Below are 24,205 nucleotides of genomic sequence, written 5' to 3'. Positions count from 1 at the left end.
AAAAAGTTAAAGCAGTTCTAAATCTGTGATGTTAATAGAGAAAGAATAAATTTGATTTAAAAAATCAGAATGTGGGGCACCTGGGTGGCTCAGTTGGTTAATTAAGTGTCCAACTTCGGCTCAGTCACAATCTCACAGTTTGTGGATTTGAGCCCAGCATCAGGCTCTGTGCTGACAGCTCAGAGCCTGGAGCCTGCTTCGGATTCTGTGTCTCCCTCTCTCTGCTCCTCCACTGCTCATGCTCCGTCTCTCAAAAATAAATAAACGTAAAAAATTAAAAAAAAAAAATCAGAATGTATGGGGAAGTTGGTGCTAAACCATTCGTGGACCACCTGCTTCTTTCTGGGTTGGGGTTTTGTATGTAGCAGAACAGCTCCCTCACTGCCATCTGTTGAAAGTCAGCCCTCAATACAAGAGTTCATTAAAAAAAAGAAGAAGAAGAAGAAGAAGAAGAAGAAGAAGAAGAAGAAGAAGAAGAAGAAGAAATTTGTTTTTAAACTGAAAACAAAACAAAAAAATCAGAATGTAGCTGACTGTATAAAATCAAGGCCTCTGCTATACTCAGGGCACCGAAAAGCAAGGCAGATGTGTCATCTCATTGTTCATGCTTAAGAACTGTCCCAGTGTCACTTGCCATCATTCTGAGCCTGTGTGGGAAGAGCAGAGGCCTTGGGGTTTATGCTCCAATCTCTTTGTTAAGTAAGAAGGTGGCCAGGACTGCCACAACAATCTTGTTTACTTACCACACAGCAGCCGGTCAGACAACCTTGTTCACTTTACTCATGAACATGGCAGACAAGTTTTTATAGGCTGGGGTATTCCATGGGTGATGGGGATGGCTGAGGTGGACCTGGGAAAGAGGCATCTGTGGTCTGAGAAGGTTTGAGAATCATTTGTTTAGAATGTGTCTGAGTTTCTGTGGAAAGGCAGCATGGCACTAAGGAAAACACAAGGAAACAGCTCCGGGCCCTGAGCACTTACATACCAGGAGATCTTCCCTCTGTCGTGATGTTCAGTGGCAAAGGGCTCCCAGAACCTGACCTGTGGTGAGAGCCCCAGTTCCTTGCAGGATCTTACCGGCTACATTAAATCACATGGAGGCTTTGTCTTCTGGGTACAGGTAGATGTTGAGGGTTTTTAAGCAAAGGAATGATGTGGTTGGATTTGCACTCCCTCTTCTGTGTTTCCACGGTCTCCTTGACACTCTTTGCTGGACTAGATGACTCCTCCAGGGCAGGATCCTACCTTTTTCATTAAATGCGAGGTGCAACAGAATGGCAAAGCATGGACTTTGGAGTTCCGCACTTGACTTAATCTCTTATGTCACTTACTACCAGGTAACCTGAGTTTGAACCTTAGTTTCCTCCTCGGCTAAAAAGGGTGGTCTTTTTTTTTTTTTTTTAATTTTTTTTTAACGTTTATTTATTATTGAGAAACAGAGAGAGACAGAGCATGAGCATGGGAGGGATAGAAGAAGGGGAGACAGAATCTGAAGCAGGCTCTAGGCTCTGTGCTGACGGCTCAGCACAGAGCCTGACATGGAGCTTGAACTCACAAACTGCAAGATCATGACCTGAGCCCTGAGCCAAAGTTGGACGCTCAATCCACTGAGCCACCCAGGTGCCCCAGAGGGTGGTCATTTCTACCTTAAAGAGTTGCCGTTTTGTGAGGTACTTTTATAGCATGTATGACTTAGTATTAGCAGCTGAAGGGGTTCATTCAGAGGAGTCTTGGGGACACCTGGGTATGACTTGAAGTCATAGGCCATTCACACAGAAATCAAGGGAAATAGGTTGAATGGCTTGTCAGCATTTTTTTTTTTTTAATGTTTATTTTTGAGAGGGAGGGCGCGCACATGGGGGAGGGGCAGAGAGAGAGGGAGACACAGAATCCAAAGCAGGCTCCAGGCTCTGAGCTGTCAGCACAGATCCCGACACAGGGCTCAAACTCATGAACCGTGAGATCATGACCTGAGCTGAAGTCAGACATTTAAACGACTGAGCCACCCAGGCGCCCCATTTGTCAGCTTTTAAGTAGGCACATTTCATTGTTCTTCAGATTTTTTGCCGTTTTTCATTAGCCTGCTTTATGCTTTGGCTGGAGGAATTTTCCTGGTGGTTTTGTTTGCTGCTTTTAGAGGAAGTGTGGACTGCTTATGTGCAGGCCAAGGCCATTTTCCCTTGGCAAATGGTTTTAAGGATGTAATCCTAGGCTAACAGGGAGCATGAGTGAAAGGAGCATGGAACCTATTCATGTGACATGTGGAGAAACCACAGCCCTGTAGGGAGGGCAGTTGCAGGTCTCTGAGAGCCCACCAGAGATGGCTGTGGTCTGGAACTCAGGGACATGGGGAGTGTGTGTGTGGGTGCATAATATGTGTGTCCGTATGTGTCTAAGGCTAGCGCTGTCCAGGCCAAGGTAGGGCTGGGCAGCTTCCCGGACCCAGCCCATTTCTTATGTTTAAGTCTGTGGTGAGCCTTCTTTCTGGCTTTGATAACCATCTAAGATGTATACTAAAGATACTTTCTGGTGGAAAGCGGGGAGACAGTAAGGGGAACAAAGCCCGGGTTGAGAGTAGGGAGATATGCTTTTGGCTCTTGCTCTGCCGCAAATGCACCTGGTCAAATTGCTTACCCTGACTGGATCCAGGAACCAATGATCCAGGAAGCATAGACAGATGCGTAGACAGAAGCATAGACATGCCAGGAGGCATAGACACATGATGACATTGACTTGACCAAATGGTCAGACTCTAGATTTGTCCCTGATAGGGAGTTCTGTCTTTATTTTAGTTGTGTTTTGTTTTCTGTGATAGAGAATGCTATAGTAACCATCTTTAGGCATGAGGATTTTTGCTTTTGTTGAATACATTTCCAGAAGGAAATTACTGGGTCATAGGGCAGGAACATCATTATGGCTATTGCTATATGTTGCCATGTTGCTTTTCAGAAGCAGTGTATAAATTTACAGTTGTCAGCTATGGGTGAGAGTGCATTTTAACCCCAACTGGTCCAGTATTTAGTATAGTAATTATTTATTGTTTTTATAATTTAGTTAGCATAAAATGATACTTTAAAAGCTGCTTTATAATAATTAGAGGTGCTGTTTTCTGGGTGTCCGCTCTGTTTAATGTTGTGCTAGGTGTTTACATATATTATCTCATTTACTCCTCACAGTGAACCTATCAGGGAGGCACAGTAGCTCACCTAAGTCTGTGAGCTGGGGTTTGAACCTAAGGCAGTATGGCCTCAAAACGCAGCCTCCATCTGGGTGCCTCTCCATTCTTTGATTTGTGGGGTGTGGTTACACAGTGTGAACTTTTGCTTGTGTGCTTTGCTGCATTTTGAAGTATGTGAATTTTGTATAGTTTTTTTAGAAAATTGAATGTGCTCTTTGCATAGAAGAGATTATTAACCCTGTGTTAGAGTGAAAGCAGCAACTGAGGTGCGTCTACTATAATTAGGGAGAAGACTCAAGTGAACTCGAAGCTATTCTGATCTGGGCTCTCTGAAACCCTATTTTCTCCCCCCATGCAGCTGCCCTCCAGGCACTGAAGCGCAAGAAAAGGTACGAAAAGCAGCTGGCGCAGATCGACGGCACACTATCAACCATTGAGTTTCAGCGAGAGGCCCTGGAGAACGCCAATACCAACACGGAGGTGCTCAAGAACATGGGCTATGCTGCCAAGGCCATGAAGGCTGCGCATGACAACATGTACGTGGTCACCCACTGGTGGGGTGGGCACCGTGTGGCAGGGCAGTGCTGGCCCTGGAATGCCTCAATCCCAGGACAAGGCCTTAGGCAACCCCTTGACTTACCCATTCAAACATCTGAATTTGTATTAATTTGCATTCTTTTTTGGAACTCCTAAAATGGATCCTGTATCCTGTTGCCTATAGAAGCAGATCACATGGAATGAAACTGTATTTCTGAGTAATTCAGAGTTAACTGTGATGAGCAGAGTTTCTTGCTGGAAAGGTCCTTAGAAAGTCCTCTTGCCCAGGCCTCTGATTATCAAGGGGGACGCTGTGTCCCAGAGAGGGGAAGTGACTTGCCCCGGGTTATATGTGAGCTTGGATAGAACTGGGATTAGAATCACTGTCCAGGGCTTTTTCCTGATGCTGTAGGGATCCTGAAAAGATTGGTGCTTCTGAGGACTTTGGATCTCTCTGTTTTTACATCTGCTTTCGATGGAATTTTCTGGCTCCCCCCTTGCTCTGTCTTTGGCTGTCATATTAACAATGTTCTTGGGGCGCCTGACTGGCTCAGTAGAGCATGCAACTCTTGATCTCTGGGTTGTGAGCTTGAGCCCCATGTTAGGTCTAGAGATTACTTTAAAAAATATATCTGTAAAAACGATGTTCTTGACCTCAGCAATCCTTCCCTTATGTGGCTACTTCTCACATACAGTGGCCTAAGAAACTAGATAGCCACCCTTGTTATAGTTGTAATTAAAGGCCAGAGTAACACTAGACTCCAAATGAGAGCCTCTCCCATGAACAAAATTCTGCATTTGTTGCAGTGCTTGGACTTGGATCATATATTTGGGTACTTGAAGCCCTTTTTTACTTCCTTGGGGTACTTAGCCATGTTCTAGAACAGGGTTTGGCAAGATGCCTCCTATGGGCCTGCCACCTATTTTAGTAAATAAAGTTTTATTGGAACACAGTTGTGCCCATTAAGTTACATACTGTCTATTTGGCTGCTTTTGTGGTATACAGCAGGTTTGTGACAGAGTTTGTATGGCCCACAAATTCTGAGATACTTGCTCTTTGGTCCTTTATGGAAAAAGTCTGCTGATCTCTGCTCTAGAAATTTGGGGTTGCAGGAAAAGTAGCCTTTAAATAAGTGAAGTATTGGGGCACCTGGGTGGCTCAGTCAGTTAAGCGTCTGACTTTGGCTCAGGTCATGATCTCACGGTTTGTGAGTTCAAGCCCCACATCAGGCTCTGTGCTGACAGCTCAGAGCCTGGAGCCTACTTTGGATTCTGTGTCTTCTCTCTCTCTGCCCCTCCCCAACTCATGCTCTGTCTCTCTCTCAAAAATAAATAAAATATTAAAAAAAATTTCTATGTTCTCCAAGATGCCCAGCAGAGAGCACGTCTCAGTGAACCACTATGCATACTTTGAAATATGTGTGTGTTTATTATATTGATTATTTATAAGATTGATAGTATATAGAAAATAATTCTGTATGTTTGCCTTTCTTTTGGAGCCCGGTGGAGGCTCATAAGTGGATTTGAGTAGATGGGGAGGAACTGTCAAGTGGCACAGCTATATTTTATGATTTGTGATTTTATCTCCCCCTGTGCGGTGTTAGAGTTGCCCTTGAGCTTGAAGAAGAGCTTACTGGCCCAGGAGTTAAAGTCCTGTAGTCTCATTTGACATGTTTATTACTAGCTTACATGAGAGATCATGAATGTGGCATCTAACTTTGCTAAGCCTTATTTCCTTAGGGTGTTGGGAGTAGATGATGTCTAAGAATACTTCCATCCTCTTGATTCTGTGCTTCTCTGTTTTAAAAGGGGGAGGAAGACAATAAAGACAAAAAAGTAATTCTTCACAGGGAGTAATTATAGTGGGTATAGAGAGTAGCACTAGGAAGCAGATTGTGTGGAGTGGGGTTTCTCTTCCTGCCTCGTAGGCCCTCTTCACACAGACTGAATGTCTAATATTACATCTGTCCATCTCGTTTGAAGGGACATCGATAAAGTTGATGAGTTAATGCAGGACATTGCTGACCAGCAAGAACTTGCAGAGGAGATTTCAACAGCTATTTCAAAACCTGTAGGATTTGGAGAAGAGTTTGATGAGGTGAGTGGTTTCATGCAGTTCTCACAAGTTCCACAAATGACACCCAAGCCACCTTTTGATATGCTGTTGAAGGCTCTCCAGTAGGGTGTATGTGGTTTGGAAATCACCAGTTCTCATCCCTCCAGAGACTTGGACATAAACAGGGCATGGTATTAACTCTCCCTAATTCTGGATTTTTAGAGATGCTTTCACTCTTTGGTGTAGAAGTTTAGGTTGAGTAGAGGAACCTTCATAGGGACTCCTCAGCAGGCTTCAGGTCAGTAATTGGTTTCAGTAAATAATTATCTTACACCTTTCATGGTGGACCCTAGGCTCAGAGCTGTGGCAACTGAGGTGACCATTCCCTGGTACAGGATTTGCCCTCAGGCAACTCTGATTTGAGGTAAAGATGAAGCCAAGGAAGGAGCATTTATATCTGACCCCTGAGGGATCCATCTGGAACTCGGCCACCCGCTGGTTTCTGCTGTAGCAATTGGGATCTTGGGTCTCTTAGCTTTCTAAAATCCAATAACAGGCCCTGTTGAAGGTATTTCGTTTTGTGTTAGATTTGAGGCCACTGAAGGTGAGGTCCTCTCCACTGGACCTCTTCATGCTGATTCCTGCGGTGTAGCTGACAGTACAGCCTGTGGCTTTCACCTGTGGCTCCCAGCACCAGGGTTTTCATGTTGTCAGACTAAAATTTGATGGACTAGTCAAGTCAATTTCAATTCAGCAAGTATTCCTGAACATTCATGGAGTGTGCCCAGTTCTGAGATAAAGAAATAGGAATGAAAATACATGATCCCTTCTCTGAATCGCTTCTCGGCCTTTTGGCTAAGATCAAGTGTATAATCCCTTCTCTCAAAATGCTGACAGCTAGTGCAGGACCCTGGATATAGACTCCATAACTGCTTGCTGGTGTGTTAGCTTCACCAGTAGAACCATGTTTAGGGTTTGAATCGCAGAGTGTGGACCTGGAGTTCATCTCTCTTCTGACCTTCTTCGAAGGGGTGTGTGTCCCCTGAGCCATCAGGAAAGAGGTACTGCTGCAGGGGCTAGGATTCCCAGGGACATCTCTCTCACTCTTGTGTTTCCTTTTACCAGGATGAGCTCATGGCAGAATTAGAAGAACTAGAACAGGAGGAGCTAGACAAGAATTTGCTGGAAATCAGTGGACCCGAAACAGTCCCTCTACCAAATGTTCCCTCTATAACCTTACCATCAAAACCCAGTGAGTACTTCTTACCCAGTCATGACATATCCCTGATGCCATGTGGTGGTGTCAGTTTGGGACCTGAGTTTGCCCAGGATTGAGAACCACATAAAATCTGTTCTGACGGCCATAGAGACGACGTCACCTGTGTTTTCCTAGTTTTTCTCTAGAACAGTGTTTTTTAACCTCGGCATTATTAACACAGTCAGGTAATTCTTTGGGTTGGAGGAAGGGGGTTGTTTTATGCACTATGGATGTTTATGCAGCACCCCTGGGCTCTGTCCTCTCCAAGGTGTGACAACCAGAAATGTCTCCTACTGCCATATGTCCCCTGCAGAGTATGTGGGGGGTCACCCCCAGTTGAGAATTATTATTCCAAAATGATTTTTCCTATGTCACCAAACAAGACAAAGCTCTAGGCACTGGGAGAAGATGTGAGAGTTTAATTCCAGGATAGCTCTTACTCCGTCTAATAGCCTGTTCTGTGCACACCTATAAAAACTTAGGGCCTCCGAGGCAGCCACTGTGGGAAGGAAACTTCTTTGGCTTTTTTTAGAGACCTGGTTCTATAAAACCTTCGTTTCCTTCTGCCTGCTCCTTCTTCCCCCTCCTTCCTCCATTTTTCACCCTTGGTAGAAATATTCCACACCAGACTTCTAGAAAAGATATAGCAGTTTGATTTGTCATGGAGGGAGAACCCAGGGAGCAGTGTAACCAGGCTGTTGTCCTCTTACCCTCCCACATACAGAGAAGAAATGGTCCCTCAAGTTGAGTCAGCAGCCTGTGGTGGGTTCAGGCAAAGGGGGTCCACATCCACACACTGTTTAAGGGGCACTGGTGGGTGTGGAGAGGTGGTTCAAGCCACTTAATGTGGAGGGGGAGTGCTGGCAAGGATTAGATCTCCTCTGGGGTTCTTCCTTGAATGCTCTGGATGGAAGCCTCACCTGAAGTCTGACAGACTCTCAGTGTAGAATCCTTCTTGTTTTGCCTGGCTTCAGTGCTGGTGGAGGGGAGGTGCTGGGAACTGGTATGCCTGTTATCAGGAGTTTTATGCTGCAGCTTTCAGGCACAGAGAAACAGTCTGCTGATAGCTTGGCCACGAGGCTGGGTGTGAGGGCAGGGCTGTTTTATAGACATGATGTGGCACAGCCCTGGCACCCAGCCAGAATGTGTTGAGAGCACTGTAACCAGCTTCTAAGTAGCCCTTTCTCTCTTTACACAGCCAAGAAGAAGGAAGAAGAAGAGGACGACATGAAGGAATTGGAGAACTGGGCTGGATCCATTTAACTGGTCCAATGCGGGCTGGGCCCAGACAGACTCTGGTGGCCTGTGCAGCGGGCAGGCATGTGCGTGTGTGGGGCAGACAGGACATGGTGCAGGCAGGTTCCATCGCTCCTGAATCTCCCTCCAAAGCAGTAGGGCCACATCACTGCTCACTCTCTGCATAGCATGGTCTGCACCCAGCGGGATGGGGAGGGGGGTGGGGGGCGGGGGGTGGGTGGGAGGTGCCTGCTGTTTATAATGTTGAATTTCTGTAAAATAAACTGTATTTGCAAATCCAACATTGAGCTTCTGGACTACGCTAACTCCACTGCTGAACCTCAATGGAAAGGGTCGACCGTGTGCAGTTGAAATGATCTGAAAATGTAGCCTCTGTCCTTTTAAGTCAGTTGACTCGTCGCACATCTCTGTGAGACTTGTATGGTACTGGCAGAAGAGTCGTTTTTTAAAGCCATAGGCTTTTCCATGTCCTTAGCTGTAATAATGCATCTGATTTGGGTTCCTTGAGAGCTGTATTTCTGTCCATCACCTGTATACTGGCCCCTGTGTTTACCACTCTGCCCACCCCTCACTCGTACTCCCCTGGTTTTTTGGAGTTTGTGACACTGATTTGAAATGAATGGTGTTCTTGAGAGCAAGTGAGATTGTAGAGTTAAATTCCAGCTATATACATTTTTCTAACATAGCTCTAAGGTCCTTGTTGCTGTTTGTGATAACTGATAGATAACTCATTGGAAACATGTGCATACATTTATATTCAGATGAAATTATGGTTTGCACTGTCTATTAAATATCTCAATTAATTTTCATACTTTGCTGTTGTGTTCAATCAATCTGTCATTTGCTTTGGGAGTTGACTCTTTCAAGGCTGGCACGGTATCCAGTGGAGCCTGTGGAAGCATATACAAGACTTGAGCATGACGTGCATCAACAATCGGAACCAAAGAACAGAGTACGTCTTACTGGAAATGCATTTACGTTCTGGATGCCATGGATCCGTGGCCTTCATCTTGCTCAGGGATCGTCTGGGCACAGCTCAGGAGTGAATGGTTCTCGTGTAGTTCCATGGTCTTTCCTAGTTCTTCTCTGTTAGTGTCCATGAGCAATGCCAGCAGGACAGCAGAGCCTCCACCTTTTGGAAACCATGGTCTTCCCACTGACTAGTCCTACCTGGTGCATTGGTTTATTGAACCAATCTGATACATTGGTGCACTGAAGAAAATGGCCTTTCCCATGGAGAGAAAGTGTAGGGCAGTGACTGAGAATCTAGGACACAAGTGGTAGTCTCAGGTTTGCAGTGACTCACCATGTGACCCTGGCCTGGCCTCTTCCATTCTCTCTACCTTTCTTTAGTCTTATACCCCCTAGAGAATCTGACAAACACTGTGGACCTTCTCCTTCAGAAAAGTGGACCTGGGGCGTCTGGGTGCCTCAGTCGGTAAAGCATCTGACTCTTGATCTTGGCTCAGGTCGTGATCTCACAGCTCATGAGTTTGAACCCCACATCGGGCTTCATGCTGACAGTGCAGAGCCTGCTTGGGATTCTCTTTCTCCCTCTTCCTCTGCCCCTCCCCCTCACTCTCTCTGTCTCTTTCTCAAAAATAAATAAACTTAAAAAAAATTGGACCTATGCATATTTGTTCTTAATTCTCAGTGCCAATTGGCAGAATTTGAGAGGATCCCTTCTCTAATGCCCATCCCTAAACCTCTTAAGATTAAAATCAACCTGAGTTCACAAACACTGCCATTGCTCACTGGGTACGGTGGGGCAAGTTGCCCACTTACCCTGGATCTCATTTTCCCATCTGTGAAACAAGGGGCCGGGACTAGATCATCAGAGGCCCTATTTGTGAAGTTGCTGATGCCCTGTGCCTGCCTCCTCATTTCTCATCTTCCCTGGCTGCCACACTTAGGATTGAGACTTGACCACAGTGGCTTGAAAATTCATGACTTGTATGGAGGGTGGGTCTGGCTATTCTCAGAAGTTCTTTCTTTCCACTTCAAGAAGAATCTAGTGGCAACACTTGCTGCCAGCTTCCACCTTCTCACCCTGCAGTTGGTGTAGCTCCTGGATGTCCTTTGGTGTGGGAAATCCAGAGTGGATATTCTTAAGCTTCTCATTAGTTGCCTCAGGGGCTTCTGACCCCAGGTCTGGATGAGGGGAACTCACAGACCCAACAACTGTCCAGCTCTGGCAGGCCTGAACCCAGGTCCAGGACAGTGTTTGGAGCTCCTCTGAGAAACAGCTGCTTATTCCTGTTAGATGTGGGCTGTGGCAGGCCTGTGGGGTAGTGTTCAGTCATGCTTAGTCTCTCCTGCTCTCAGGAGGGTCTCAGTCCTACTGTGTCAGGATTCATTGGCTACAAGCTAACAGATGACTCAGATGACTGGTGTAAACCTTAAAGTCATCTACTTACCATTCAAAACTTACTCAACAAATACTTACTGAGCACCTACTGTGTGCCAGGCACTGTTCAAGGCAGGGAGAGTGCATGCAACAGACAAAGTCGCTGCCCTCAAGAGAGCTAGATTCTAGTAGTCTCAGGACAAGAAGTCTTGGGTTGGTGGAGGGTTGGATGGAAGGGCACTGGCGGAGTCTGGGTTGGAGGCAGTGCCTCAACCACGTCCTCAAGAACCAGGATCGTTGTATCCTTCTGCTCTGCCACCCTCCATACATTAGCTTTTCCTTATTGGGCTTGCTACCTCTTGATCCTTAGATGGCCTTTCATCACACACTCAGGATCTAGAAGGAGGATCAGCACTAGCCAGATTTTCTTTTGCGTCTGCCCATGTTAACAGGAGGCAAACCTTTCCCAGATGACTCCACACAAACTGTCCTTCTATCTCCTGAGCCACAACTGTTGCATGGTCATTTCTTGTCGTAAAGGAGTCTGGGAAAGTGTATAAAAGGAATCTGGGACTGGACAAAAGGGTCCAATCCGGATCCTCCCGTTGGGCTGGGGGTGGAGCCTCCTTCTGTGAGCCCATTATTCTCTGTTAGGAAGAAAGGAGGGATGGTTGCTGAATTAGGTGGCACCAAGTATCTACCACACAGGCAGACACCAAAAGGCAGATGTGAGATTAGCACCATCAATTTCTTCTAAAAAGCAAATCAGATCATGACGTATTCCTTTCAAACCCTTCAGTCTACCTCTACTCTCTCCTCTTCTGTGTATTGGAATTACCCAGAGAGCTTGTGAAAAATTCAAGTGTATTGGGCCCCATCCCTGATCTGGGTAGGGATCCAAGAATTTACATTTTAACAAACTCCTTGGGTGATTCTGATGTAGGGTGGACGGGATCAAGACATCAGAATGGTTCACATGAACTTTCTGTGACCTGGCCCCCATTTTCACCTCTCCCCATGACTTCCCCATATTGTTATGCAGGATTTTGTCTCCTAGAATATGTGCTCTCTGCTTCCCAGCCTTTACATGGGCTCTGGTCCCTTGGCCTTCCTTTCCTGGGCACAGCTTTCCTCGTTCCCGCAGGCATTTGCTGCTTCATCCTCTGCTTCCCACTTCCTCCTCTTGTTAGGATTCCCCACTCTCTTACCAGACAGTGAGGTCATCACACTTCCTGGCCCCTAGATCTGCTTGGCACAGATCGGGCCTCAAGGATGTTTGCGTGAAAGCATGTATGGTCAGAGGGGAATGTGCTATTGACTGGGTGTGCCAGGAGGAGGTGGAAATTGGGCTTGGGCTTGAAGAAGGAGTAAATTTTTTAAATTTACTTTAAGAGAGAGAGAGAGTGCCTGCACACATGGGTGAGGAGCAGAGAGGGGGAGAGAGACTCCCAAGTGGGCTCTGTGCTGTCAGCTGTCAGCACAGAGCCCAACACAGGGCTTGATCCCACAATCCCGCAAACCGTGGGATTCAGTGACCTGAGCTGAATCAGGACGCTTAACTGACTGAGCCACCCAGGTGTCCCAGGAGTGGATTTTTTATGTGTGCCTGTGATGGATGGGGCATTCTAGACCAAGGGAACCTTATGGGGGGAAACAAGAAGGCAGTGAAGTGAGGGCTGGCTCAGGAGGATTTGACTGGAGGAAGGGCTTGCTTGAGAAGAGGTAGAACTGGAGGGATAGGTTGGGGCTAGACTGAGATATTGAGCATGAGATTGAGGGATCTACACAGTCCTCAAAAATCAGGCAGGGGGACACCTGGGTGGCTCAGTTGGTTAAGTGTCCTGACTCTTAGCTCAGGCCTCAAGCTCTGTGCTGACAGCGCGGAGACTGCTTGGGATTCTCATTTTCTCCCTCTCTCTCTGTCCCTGCCCTGCTTGTGTGCATGCTCATGCAGACACTCTCTCTCTCTCTCTCTCAATAAATAAACTTAGAAATGAGGCAGGGGAAGGAGGGAGGAAGTAGGGCAGATAGGAAGGAGGGGAGGAGAAAGAAAAAAAAAATGAGTTGCTCAGGCAATAGTTTCGGGACAAGAGGAGCAGTAGAGAAGAAGCTTTTTAGGCTGCCTTCCATTTCCCTCATTGAAGTGAGGGTGGCAATTTTAAAGTTTATTTGTTTACTTTTGAGAGAGAGAGAGAGAGAGAGAGAGAGGGAAAGTGTGCACGAGTGGAGGAGGGACAGAGAGAATCCTGACTTGGGGCTCTAACTCACTTATGATGAACGAGTCAAAATCAAGAGTCAGGTGCTTAACCAACTGAGTCATCCAGGCTCCCCGAGTGTGGCAATTTCAGAAACAGCAGTTACCACGGGTACAGTCCTGTGTCTTCCAAGCGCAGACTAGCCAGTGGGCTGGTGTGTGGGCAGCAGCAGGCCAAGACGTAGATGCCAAGGGCACAGGGCTCTGGGGTCTGGCATATAAGGTTCAGATCCTGCCTCTGTAGCACAAGGATTCTGTGGGCCTAGGGAGGTGACTTCATTGCCTTAGCCTGTTTCCTCATCTGTAATGTGCAGGTAATAACACACCTGTCTGTTTTGGTCTTTCAGTGCTGCCATAACAAATGACCACAAACCAGCTGCCTTAAAACAATAGAAATCTATTCTCTCACAGTTTAAGAGGTCTGAAGCCCATGGCTTTCTTCTGTATGTTTCTGTGTATCCTTTTCTATCTCTTATAGGACACTCATCATTGTTAGGTCCCCCCTAATTCAATATGATCTCATCTTGATCCTTACTTGAATTACATCTGCACAGACCCTATTTCCAAATAAGTTCCCATTGTAATACTCTGGTTTCTCTTCAGATCGTATAAATCTTTTGTCTTTTACAAATAAGTTCCCTGCACTGCAGAAGAAACAATCAACAAAACTAAAAGGCAGCTGACAGAAAAGATATTTGCAAATGACATATCGGATAAAGGGCTAGTACCCAAAATCTATAAAGAACTCACCAAACTCCACACCCAAAAAAACAAATAATCCAGTGAAGAAACGGGCAGAAGACATGAATGGACACCTTTCCAAAGAAGACATCCAGATGACCAACAGACACATGAAACGATGCTCATCCTCAGGGAAATACAAATCAAAACCACACTCAGATACCACCTCACGCCAGTCAGAGTGGCTAAAATGAACAAATCAGGAAACGATAGATGCTGGCAGGATGTGGAGAAACGGGAACCCTCTTGCACTGTTGGTGGTATTGCAAACTGGTGCAGCTGCTCTGGAAAACAGTGTGAAGGTTCCTCAAAAAATTAAAAATAGAACTACCCTACGACCCAGCAATGGCACTACTAGGAATTTACACAAGGGATACAGGACTGCTGATGCGTAGGGGCACATGTACCCCAATGTTTAAAAAACATTGTTTTAAATGTTTATTTATTTTTGAGAGAGAGACAGAATGAGAATGGGTTGGAGCGGAGAGAGGGGGAGACACAGAATCTGAAGCAGGCTCCAGGTTCTGAGCTGTCAGCACAGAGCCCGATGCGGGGCTCGAACTCACCAGCCGCGAGATCATGACCTGAGCCAAAGTCGGACCCTCAACCGACTGAGCCACCCAGGCACCCCAAACATGTACCCCAATGTTTATAGCAAGGCTTTCAACAGTAGCCAAATTATGTCCACCAACTGATGAATGGATAAAGAAGATGTGGTTTATATACACAATGGAATATAACTTGGCAATGAAAAAGAATGAAATCCTGCCATTTGCAGCAACGTCAGAAGACCATGGGGAAAAGGAAGGGGGAAAAATAGTTACAAACAGAGAGGGAGGGAGGCAAACCATGAGAGACTCTTAAATACAGAGAACAAACTGAAGGTTGATGGGGGAAGGGGGAGAGGAGAAAGTGGGTGATGGGCATTGAGGAGGGCAGTTGTTGGGATGAGCACTGGGTGTTGTATGGAAGCCAATTTGACAGTAAATGATATTTTAAAAAAAGAAATGAAAAGTGTATCAAATGGCCTGAAAGCAGCAGTAATTCAATACAAAAAATAAAAAGTAAACAAAACAAAACGAATAAGGTCCCATGGTGAGGTTCCAGGTGGACATGAATTTTAGGGGACACTTCAACCCACTAGGTTGCCTCATAACTGCTGTGAGGTCATGACCTGTAAAGCACACAGCAAGGTTTAGAGAGCTCTGTGAGATAGAGGTGGGAAGCACAGGTATTAGGAGCCAGTCCCACTTACTAGATGTGAAAACTGAGGCTGTAGGGAAACTTTGGGTCCCACTGCTAATCAATGACGGAAAGAAGCAGATTAATTTTCTGTTCTGTGAAGGCCATTCCACAACTGTATTTGGGCATCTTTGTGCCAGTTCATGGTTTGGTGGGAAAATCAGGCCATCATCCTCTTCAACATCATTGCCACCACAAGCTGGGTAATCAATGTAGTGAAACCCATTGAGAAGAGGGTACCCGCCCCAGAAGGGCTTGTGAGAGGAAGCACTGCCTTAGCCAAGATTGAGGGGCGTTGAGGACTCAGCAAGGGAAATGGTGTGAAAGACAGGGAGTTAGGATAGTTTTCAAAGGCATGTTCAAAGTCCTGGAGGCCACCCTGGTCTTCCATGTGGGTCTGAGCTGGTCAAGAACAAAATCAGTAGACCTTCAGTTAAGTATTTATGAAATGAATTATAGGTGGGGAAACAAAGGCACTAGGTACTTCAAATCCCATAGCAAATACTGCAGAACTAAGACATGAACTCAACTCCCTTGTCTCCCTACCCAGGTCTCTTCCTGTCTGCCCTGGGTACCCTGTCCTGGAGAAGCAGCTTCCTTCCTTCCTGCTAGGCTGTGTCCTGGCCTTGCTCAGACAACAGAGGAGTCAGGTAGAGCTGGGATAGAAGCCCAGAGCTTTGGGTTTCACAGCCAAGGTTCTGCACCAATCCCAGGCTAGGCTTCCATGAGCCTCTGGCTAAATTTGCACAGGGCAACTCTGGGCTGGAGAAGAGGGGAAAGGTCTCCCCTTTCAGAGCAGAAATGTGTTCTCTTGCTCAGTGATGTTACTTGCCTGGACTTGTTCGTTTTCAGTAAGAACAACAGCCTTAAAAGAATGGCAAATATTAAGGAGGTATTTACGAAGAACAAGGGTTTAATGTGTTTCATCTTATTTTATCCACCCAAGAACAGTTTCAGGACAGGGCCAAATATTGCCCTATTTTACAGCTAATAAAACCTAAGCTCATTGGGATGAAGTGACTTGCCCAAGGCCACAGAACTGGGGAGCAGTAGAGCCACAAGAATCCAAACCCCCCTATTCCCAGGCCCTGCAGCCCTTCCTTCCCTGCCACAGTGGTGTGGGAGCGGGGAGTTCACAGAATCTCCTCCCTGTCTCCCTCAGAAGGTGCCAACTCTGAATGTGACCAAATGGTCGGGTCCAAAGAGGAGGCCAACTCTCTCAGGAATCTTCCTCTGAGAGCAAAAGGGCCACAGGCAACAGGATCTAGAATCATCCAGTGTGACCAGGAATGGAGTGGTGGTGTCAGAACCACGCAGTGGAGTCAGGCTCCTAGCTCCTTCCTAGAGCCTTTCGCAGGTGGGACCCCTCAGGGGCTGGCTTGCCCTCCCACCCTGAGACCCTACCCATTTTCCTCCAGAGCATCTCACCGGTAATTACTACCTCTTTCCTTCTCTCCATCCTCAGCTTGGTCGGCTATGCGGGGGACACTTGGTTCCCTCACAGAAGGTGTGGACAAAGATACCATGGTATGTAATGATGGCAGTTCTACCTGTCTATTGTTACATGACAAACCACTCTGAAACTTAGTTGTGAAAAGCAACTATTTCATTATGTTCACAGATTCTGTGGTCAGAAATTTGGAAAGGGCCCAGTGGAAACCACTTGTCTCTGTTCCTCAATAACTGGGGCCTCAGCTGCAAAGACCTGAAGGCTGGTGATTACCTCAACGGCTGGAATCATCTGGAGACCTCTTCAGTTCTTTGGTATATGTGGTGGTTGATGCTGGTTATTGGCCGGGACCTCCTCTGGGACTGTCAGCAGGAGCACAGGCCCTCTCCATGTGGCTTGGGCTTCCTCACAGTATGGGAGCCTCGATGTAGTCCAAGCTCAGGGCTCTAAAAGGGATTGCCCCAACCAGCTTCTGGGAAGATGCATTACTTTTAGGGTCTTGCCTTAGAGGGCATGCAGAGGCACTTCGCTGCATTTTACCGGTTGTAAGTTGCAGACCCACCCAGGTTCAAGGGGAGGGGAATAGACTCGACCTCTTGATGAGAGCATGGCTAGTTCTAAAAGACCCTGGAGGACAGGAGGTATCATTGGGCCTATTTTTGGAAGACATAATCTGTCATGATAGCCAACAGAGAGTGTTTACATGGGCCATGTGCCAGAAATTGAATTAACTCATCTGGTCTCCAAACTCCATCCAGAGAATTCTTTTGAGTACATGTTACATCTATCGTCTATCTATCTCTCTATCAATCTTTCTCTATAGATATACATATATGTACATATATTTTCCTTCTCTCGATATATGTAATATAAATATGTATATTTATATAGTATATATGTGTACCTCTATACTAATATATTGTATACATAATACATACAGAACCCCTTGAGGTTTGATTTTATTTTTTAAGTTTATTTATTTTGAGAGAGATAGAGAGAAAGGGAGCGAGGGAGGGGCAGAGAGAAAATCCCAAGCAGGGGTTCTGTGCTGTCAGCGCACAGTCCCATGCAGGGCTCCATCCCACTAACTGTGAGATCATGACCTGAGCAGAGGAGAGCAAGAGTTGGAGGCTCAACCATTTGAGCTACCCAGGTGCCCCAACACCTTAAGGTTTTAAAAGGCTAAGATAAGGGGTGCCTGGGTGGCTCAATTGGTTGAGCGTCTGACTTTGGCTCAGGTCACGGTTTGTAAGTTCGAGTCCCACATGCGACAGTTCACTGCTGTTAGTGCAGAGCCCATCTCAGATCCTCTGTCCCCCTCTCTCTCTGCCTCTCCCCTGCTTGTGTGCACGCTCTCTCTCTCAAAAATAAACATTAAAAAAATAATAATTAGGGGCACCTGGGTGGCTCAGTCGGTTAAATGTCCGACTTCAGCTCAGGTCATGATCTCCTGGTTCGTGAGTTTGGGCCCCGCATCTGGCTCTGTGCTGACAGCTCAGAGCTTAAAGCCTGCTTCAGATTCTGCGTCTCCCTCTCTCTGCTCTTCCCTCGCTCATGCTCTGTCTCTGAAAAATGAATAAATGTTAAAAACATTTTTTAAATAATAATTAAAAAATAAAAGCCTGGGATAAATCAGATAATCAGAAATGTCAGTGTTTTCTTCCTGTATTTCAAGGAAGTTAAAGGATTTAACTTTGAAATCTGTCCCTTCTCCTTCCTGTCCATTACCACCACCTGGTCCAGGACACCTAAATCTCAACTGAGCAACTTTTGCAGTGAACTCCGTGATCTCTCTGCCACTCACCTTGCCTCCCCAGGTCCCGATCCTTCCTGGTATCTGGAGCCAGAGTAATCTTTCTAAAGAGCTGTCACTCCTGTTATAAAAGCTCCGTGACTTCTACTGCCCTCTGGACAGAATCACAGCTTCCACTCTCAAGCCCTGATCTGGCAGGTCCCTGCCTGATTTTCCAGCCTGCTTGAAGACCTGTTCTTGTCCTGAGGTTGACAGAACGTCTGCATCAGAATTTCCCAAGGATTGATTCAACATGCAGATTCCTGCCTGGATCAGAATTGCTTGCAGGGTGGGGCCCCGGAACTTGCATTTTAAACATGCTTCCACATGATTCTCTTTCTCATTAAAGTCTGCGAATCCCACCTAGCCTTTGAGATAATCTCTTCTAGTGCAACACCTTCAAACCCATTCTGCAGATGAGGAAACTGAAGCCTAGAAAGGATAAGTTTCCCATAAATGTTCATTGAAGGAACTGAAGAGTTAAGTCAGACTGAGGGGGCAAATGTGCAAGCAGAATCTCCAAGTGACATTTTCCAAACTTGGGAAACGCTGCCACGGCTCCTTCCAGGTGCAGGGACAATGGGTAGCCGTGTGATGCTGTGCTCCAGTGAGCACGCCCCAGCCTCCCAGCCTAAGGGGTGTGAGATCCTCGCCCGTTTGAGGGGCCGACGCAGCAATGCTCTCGGGGGCCTGTAGGTGGCGCCGTCTCCCAGGGAGTGAGACCCTAGGCTCCTCTGGAAGCGACGAGGAGGACGGGCTCTTCCCGGGTGGTCTGCTCCCCTGCAGCGAGCGAGAGGCGAGCGCCGGCGGGAGCCTGGGCGGGGACAAGGGTATGTGTGCTTAGAATCCCTCCCCACCCTACCATTTCCCCCCACCTGCCCAGCGGGGATCCTCCCGCCGAGAGGCTGCTGGGAGAGGGATGTGTGGTGTGTTCCAGCTCCTTCCAGGGCCTGGGGGGCAAGAGGAGAGGTGTAGGAGAAGGGGGACAGGTCAGCCTTGAGGTGGGGCCATTAGGACAACAATAATGGTAACAATGTCCTTATTTCCTGAGCGCCCACGCCCACGCTGCTCAGGTCTGTTGGAGGGGGAGGTGCTGATGGTGTGGGCTTTTCCCTCCCTCTGGGAAGTCTCTCGGTCGGGGGTCTCTGCCCTTCCCTCCCCCCCACCCCCCAGACCTCCACAAGGGAGGGCAACACTGTCCACTTGGGTTAGAGCCCCACAGGGAAGGGTGAGGGTGGGTCCCAGTCTGGGGACTTTAGTGGTTGGCCTGGAGCTGGGTCCCCAAGGGCACAGGCCCTGGTATGCTGTCCTGCTCCCTTGGTGAGCTGCCACCCCCACACCTCTGCCAATTTCTTCTTCCAATCCCCCCATTGTGTAGGGCCTTCCTGCCCTGACTCTCCAGCCTCAGGCAGCCCCCAGAATCACCCAGCCGGTGGACCCAGTAGGCCTGGGGAGGGGGACCCAGAAACTATATTTTTAACACACTGTCAAGGTGAGCCTTGGACTGGCCCTTGGAAACACTGATGAGGAAATGTCTTCAAGAAAAAAAAGACCCAGACTTGTACTGTTTCCTGATTTCCATGGTGCCAATTCACACCATGGCCGATTTCAAGATACCAACAGGACAACCTGATTCCTCAAAATTGAACAATTGGCTCTCAGAGCTGGTACGTGCCAGCTCCAGCACACCAGTAGAAAAAGATCTGTTTATGACTTTGAGTGTTTAAGGAAGATCCTGTCCCTGCTTTGGTCGGGACCTGCTACATAGTTTGTGGGCGCCAGGGCTAAATGAAAACACGGGGCCCCTTGTTCAAAAATTATTAAGAATTTCAAGACAGTGACAACAGGGTATTAAACCAAGTGGCCCAGGGTGCTTGAGTGGCTCAGTCAGTTAAGCGACTCTTGGTTTCAGCTCAGGTCATGATCTTGTGGTTCGTGAGTTCGAGCCCCCATCAGGCTCTGGGCTAACAGTGTGGAACCTGCTTGGGATTCTCTGGCTCCCCCTCTCTCTCTGCCCCTCCTCCACTCACTCCCTATCTTTCTCAAAATAATAAATAAATACACTTAAATAAAAAATAAACCAAGTGACCCTTCTGAATGAGGGCCTTATGCAGGTCACACACCCATGAAGCTTGCCCTGTCTCTGGTCCAGGCCACCAGCTACACTCGCTTGTCACAACCTCTTCATTGGTTTTCCTGTTGTCTCCCTGACTCCCTACAAACCATTTTCCACTCAGCAGACAGGGAGACCTTTTAATGTCCAGGCTCAACACTGTCACTTCATGCCTGCCTGTTGTCTTTAAGAGCAAGCACAAGGCCCTTCTGTCTGGCTTGCTTCCCCCACCCTAGGCTCCTCAGTTATATATTCTCATATCTGTCCTGCCTAGCCAGCTCTCCTGTCACTGGAGAGACTTTACAATTACTTGTACAACGTCTATTTCTCCCTCCAAACCCTAAGTTCCAGGAAAGCAGCAGCTGTTGTAGTGCTGTGCTCAGCACCACCCTGTGACCGCATGTAGTGGACTCAATACTCGCTAGTTGAATAAATGAATTAATTGATGAAAAGGATAGTTGGATCAGGACAGGGCTTTTCAAATTTTTTTTCGTAACAGAATCATTTAGTCCAATGAGATCTTATAGGCAAGCTCATTACATAATAAAAGAGTAGTTGTTTGGGGGCGCCCGGCTGGCTCAGTCAGTGGATCATGTGACTCTTGATCTTGGGGTTGTGAGTTCGAGCCCCACACTGGGTATAAAGATTACTGAAAAAATAAAATCTTAAAAAAAAAAAAAAAAAAGAGTAGTTGTTTAGCCTGCATAGGGGCCCAGAGCCCTGATCCCAGACCCCACGAGATCATTGTCTCTGCAGAATAGGGTCCACTTCAGTGGACCTAGTTTGGTAACAATCTTGCCACTTTTCCTTTTCTTCTTTCTTTGAGCCTTAGCCATCCCCTCTTGGCTAATGTTAATGATCTGGTTTCTGTTTGCATCAGCCGGACTGAACCCTTAGTAGTCACACTGGTTATAAATCCAGATGATGTTCCCGTAAAGAGGGCAGAGGATGTCACTGAGGCTGCCTACTGAGCACCTACTGAATACTTCCAGGAAAGGTGGGCTGGGTGTCACCAGGGGAAGCCTGCCCTACTAGCATTCCCTTCTCTGCTTTCTCCCCATCCCTGGCCACACACATCTCTCTCGGGCACCTCTCAGCTCTCAGAACAGCAGTTGGGCTGAGTCACAAGCAGAGGACGGGTGTCCTTTGGGGAGGAATGCTAGTGGTGAGCACACAGGCAGGGCCACAGCCTGACACCCTGGCCTCACTTTGGTCATAAAGTGACCTTCCATGGCCAGAGGCTATATGCTGTCTCTCACTGGCCTCTAAGCTCGCTTTAATGCCAGCCAGCATTTATTAAGCACTTACTGGATGCTCAGCAAGTTACCAACGACTTTCTGGGTTTTACTTCCATCAGTTCTCACAATAACCCTTAGGAGTGGCTGTTATTATATCCGTCATTTTACAGATGAGAAAAGGGAGGCTCAGAGTGGGGAGTGAGGTGGCCAAGGTCACACAGTGGGTGATTCACACTGTCTACCCACTCTGACCTGGGCATGCTGGGGCCACTGAGTCACAGACCAGCTCTTTATGGGTGAGAGAGGAAAGAGGAGTCAGGGCCTCACTCTGCTCCTGGTGGCCTGGCTGCTCCCCTGCCCCTAGACGGTGCCCTGCTCTTACCTGTGAAGTAGCATTTGAAGTGGCATTTGAAGCAGACAGACCTGAATTCAAATCCCGGCTCTGCTGGTGACCAGCTGTGTGGCCCAGTGTGTGGCTTTGTCTCTCAGGCCTCACTCTCCCACCTGAGCAGTGGGAGAAGAGATGTTGTCACCCATCTCCCCGGGTGGGGGTGGGCACGTGGGAGGACAGGTTGCCATGACACCTGGTACATCCTGAGTGCCCAGTGGAAAGTGGCTATGAGGGATTTTCACGATTTTCTCATCCTGGGCCCATCTTATTTTATTTTTTTAAGTTTTATTTATTATTTTTAATTTATTTTAAGGGGGGGCTGCAAGTGGGTGAGGGGCAGAAAGAGAGAGAGAGAGAGAGAGGGAGAGAAGTGGGGCTTAACCAATGTGGGACTCGAACTCACGAACTGGGAGATCATGACCTGAGCTGAAGTCAGATGCCTAACCGACTGAGGCACCCAGGCGCCCTGGGCCCATCTTAGAGAAGAAAACGGGACCCCCAAGGGGTTCTCTTTCTTGTGCTTCCTCAGTGGGTCTCAGAATGGGATCCTGAGGGGGAGCTGCACCTCAGGCTGTCCTTTGCTGTGCGTCTGCCCATTCTGCTCCTGATGAGGATACTGCCGGGGGGTGAAGCGTGAGGAGGGTGAGCGTGCTGGGTACTGGTCCTCGCTTTGCCACCACATGACACCCAGCGCCTTTCTGGGCCTCCATTTCACCATGTCTGCTGGGCGTCTCCTTTTGGAAACTGTGAAATGTCAGAGTAAAGAGCAAATGAAAATTTGAGTCCCAGCTCTGTGCAGTCATACCTCACATAAAAGAGGGGGTATGTTAATTTCCTGAGGCTGCTGCAACAAATTACCACAAATGAAGTGCCTTGAAACAATAGAAATTCATTCTCTCACATTTCGGGCCAGATGTCCAAACTCAAGATGTCAGCAGGGCCTCCTGGGGAGAGTGCATCTTTGCGGAATTTGCCAACAAGCCTGGCGTTCCTTGGTGTGTAGAATCCAGCCTCTGGTCTGCCTTCATATTGTCGTCGGTGTGTGTGTCTTCTCCTGTCTCTTATAAGGACACTTGCCATTGGATTTAGGGCCCACTTGGGTAATCCAGGATGATATCATCTTAAGGTTTTTGGGGCACCTGAGTGGCTCCTTTGGTTGAGCCTCCGATTTTGGCTCAGGTCATGATCTTGCACTTTCTGAGTTCAAGCCCCGCATCAGGCTCTGTGCTGACAACTTAGAGTCTGGGGCCTGCTTCAGATTCTGTATCTCCCTCTCTCTGCCCCTCTCCCACTCATGCTCTGTCTCTTTCTCTGTCTCAAAAATAAATGAACATTAAAAAAAAATTAGGGGCACCTGGCTGGCTCAGTTGGTTAAACATCTGACTTCAGCTCCAGTCATGATCTCGTGGTCCATGAGTTTGAGCCCCATGTCGGGCTCTGTGCTGACAACTCAGACAGAGCCTGGAGCTGCTTTGGATTCTGTGTTTTCCTCCCTCTGCCCCTCCCCCGTGCTTGCTCGCACACTCTCTCTCTCTCTGTCAAAAATAAACATTAAGAAAATTACAAAAAACATTTTTAGTTTAATTACATCTGCAAAGATCCTTTTTCTAAATAAGGTCACTTTCAAAAGTTCCAGGAATTTGGATGGGACAGATCTTCTAGGGGGCCACCATTCAAGTCACTAGAGGGGTTATCCTAGTTTATCACACCTCACAGGCATGCTGTCAGAGAGAAGGGAGTGTGAACAGGATTCTTCCAGGGACCTTAGACAGTGACGCGTGCACTGTGTACCTGGAGAAAAAAATTGAGGCACAGGGAGGAAAAAGCCAGCGGGGGAGGCTGCCCTGGCAGCACTGAGATCCTTCCCCAGTGGGTCTCATCTCTGTGGATGGGTCAAGCGGGACCTCTCTGGAGCCAGCAGCCCTGAGTCCTGTCTCCAGGCTGAGCCCTGGGTGAGTGGGCATCTTGACGTCCCCATTCTGGCAGAACACTACCCAGAAACATATTTTACCCGTAAACGGGCCAATTAAGAAGGCAAATGTTTTCAAACAGGAGGATTTATCGGCATAGAATGTGCCATCCCTCCGAGCGGGAGGAGTGGGTGTGCGCGCAGAGCCATCTGGAGGGGGACTGTTTATCATATTTATTTAGTTACGAGTTGCTGGTTTGGAACTGGCAGGGCTTCATTAGGTGTGAGCATGGATCCCTGGGAGGGTGCACGGATTCCGGCGGCTCTGTGAACACACATGTGCCTGTTTGCCTGTGTTCGTGCAGACACACATGTCTTTGTGCCTGAGAGCATGTATCCGTGTGCCTGCCTGTGTGTACGCACACATGTGTCTATGTGCATG

General features: G+C 47.5%; 1 protein-coding gene across 1 annotated transcript in view; it reads left to right on the top strand.

Moving 5' to 3' along the window:
- CHMP4B (charged multivesicular body protein 4B) overlaps window positions 1-9,095 on the top strand; it is a 53,099-nt gene extending 44,004 nt beyond the window's left edge. The window contains exons 2-5 of the mRNA XM_019458757.2: window positions 3,537-3,714; window positions 5,699-5,813; window positions 6,897-7,023; window positions 8,228-9,095. Coding sequence (XP_019314302.1) covers window positions 3,537-3,714; window positions 5,699-5,813; window positions 6,897-7,023; window positions 8,228-8,292 — 485 coding nt within the window. The 3' untranslated portion in view covers window positions 8,293-9,095. The remainder of the gene's footprint in view (window positions 1-3,536; window positions 3,715-5,698; window positions 5,814-6,896; window positions 7,024-8,227) is intronic.
- Window positions 9,096-24,205: the final 15,110 nt, after the last annotated feature.

This window comes from Panthera pardus, unplaced genomic scaffold (assembly GCF_024362965.1).
Source record: "Panthera pardus isolate Hobbes unplaced genomic scaffold, ASM2436296v1 HiC_scaffold_25, whole genome shotgun sequence".
Lineage (NCBI taxonomy): Eukaryota > Metazoa > Chordata > Mammalia > Carnivora > Felidae > Panthera > Panthera pardus.
This window is presented reverse-complemented; position numbering and strand designations above follow the sequence as displayed.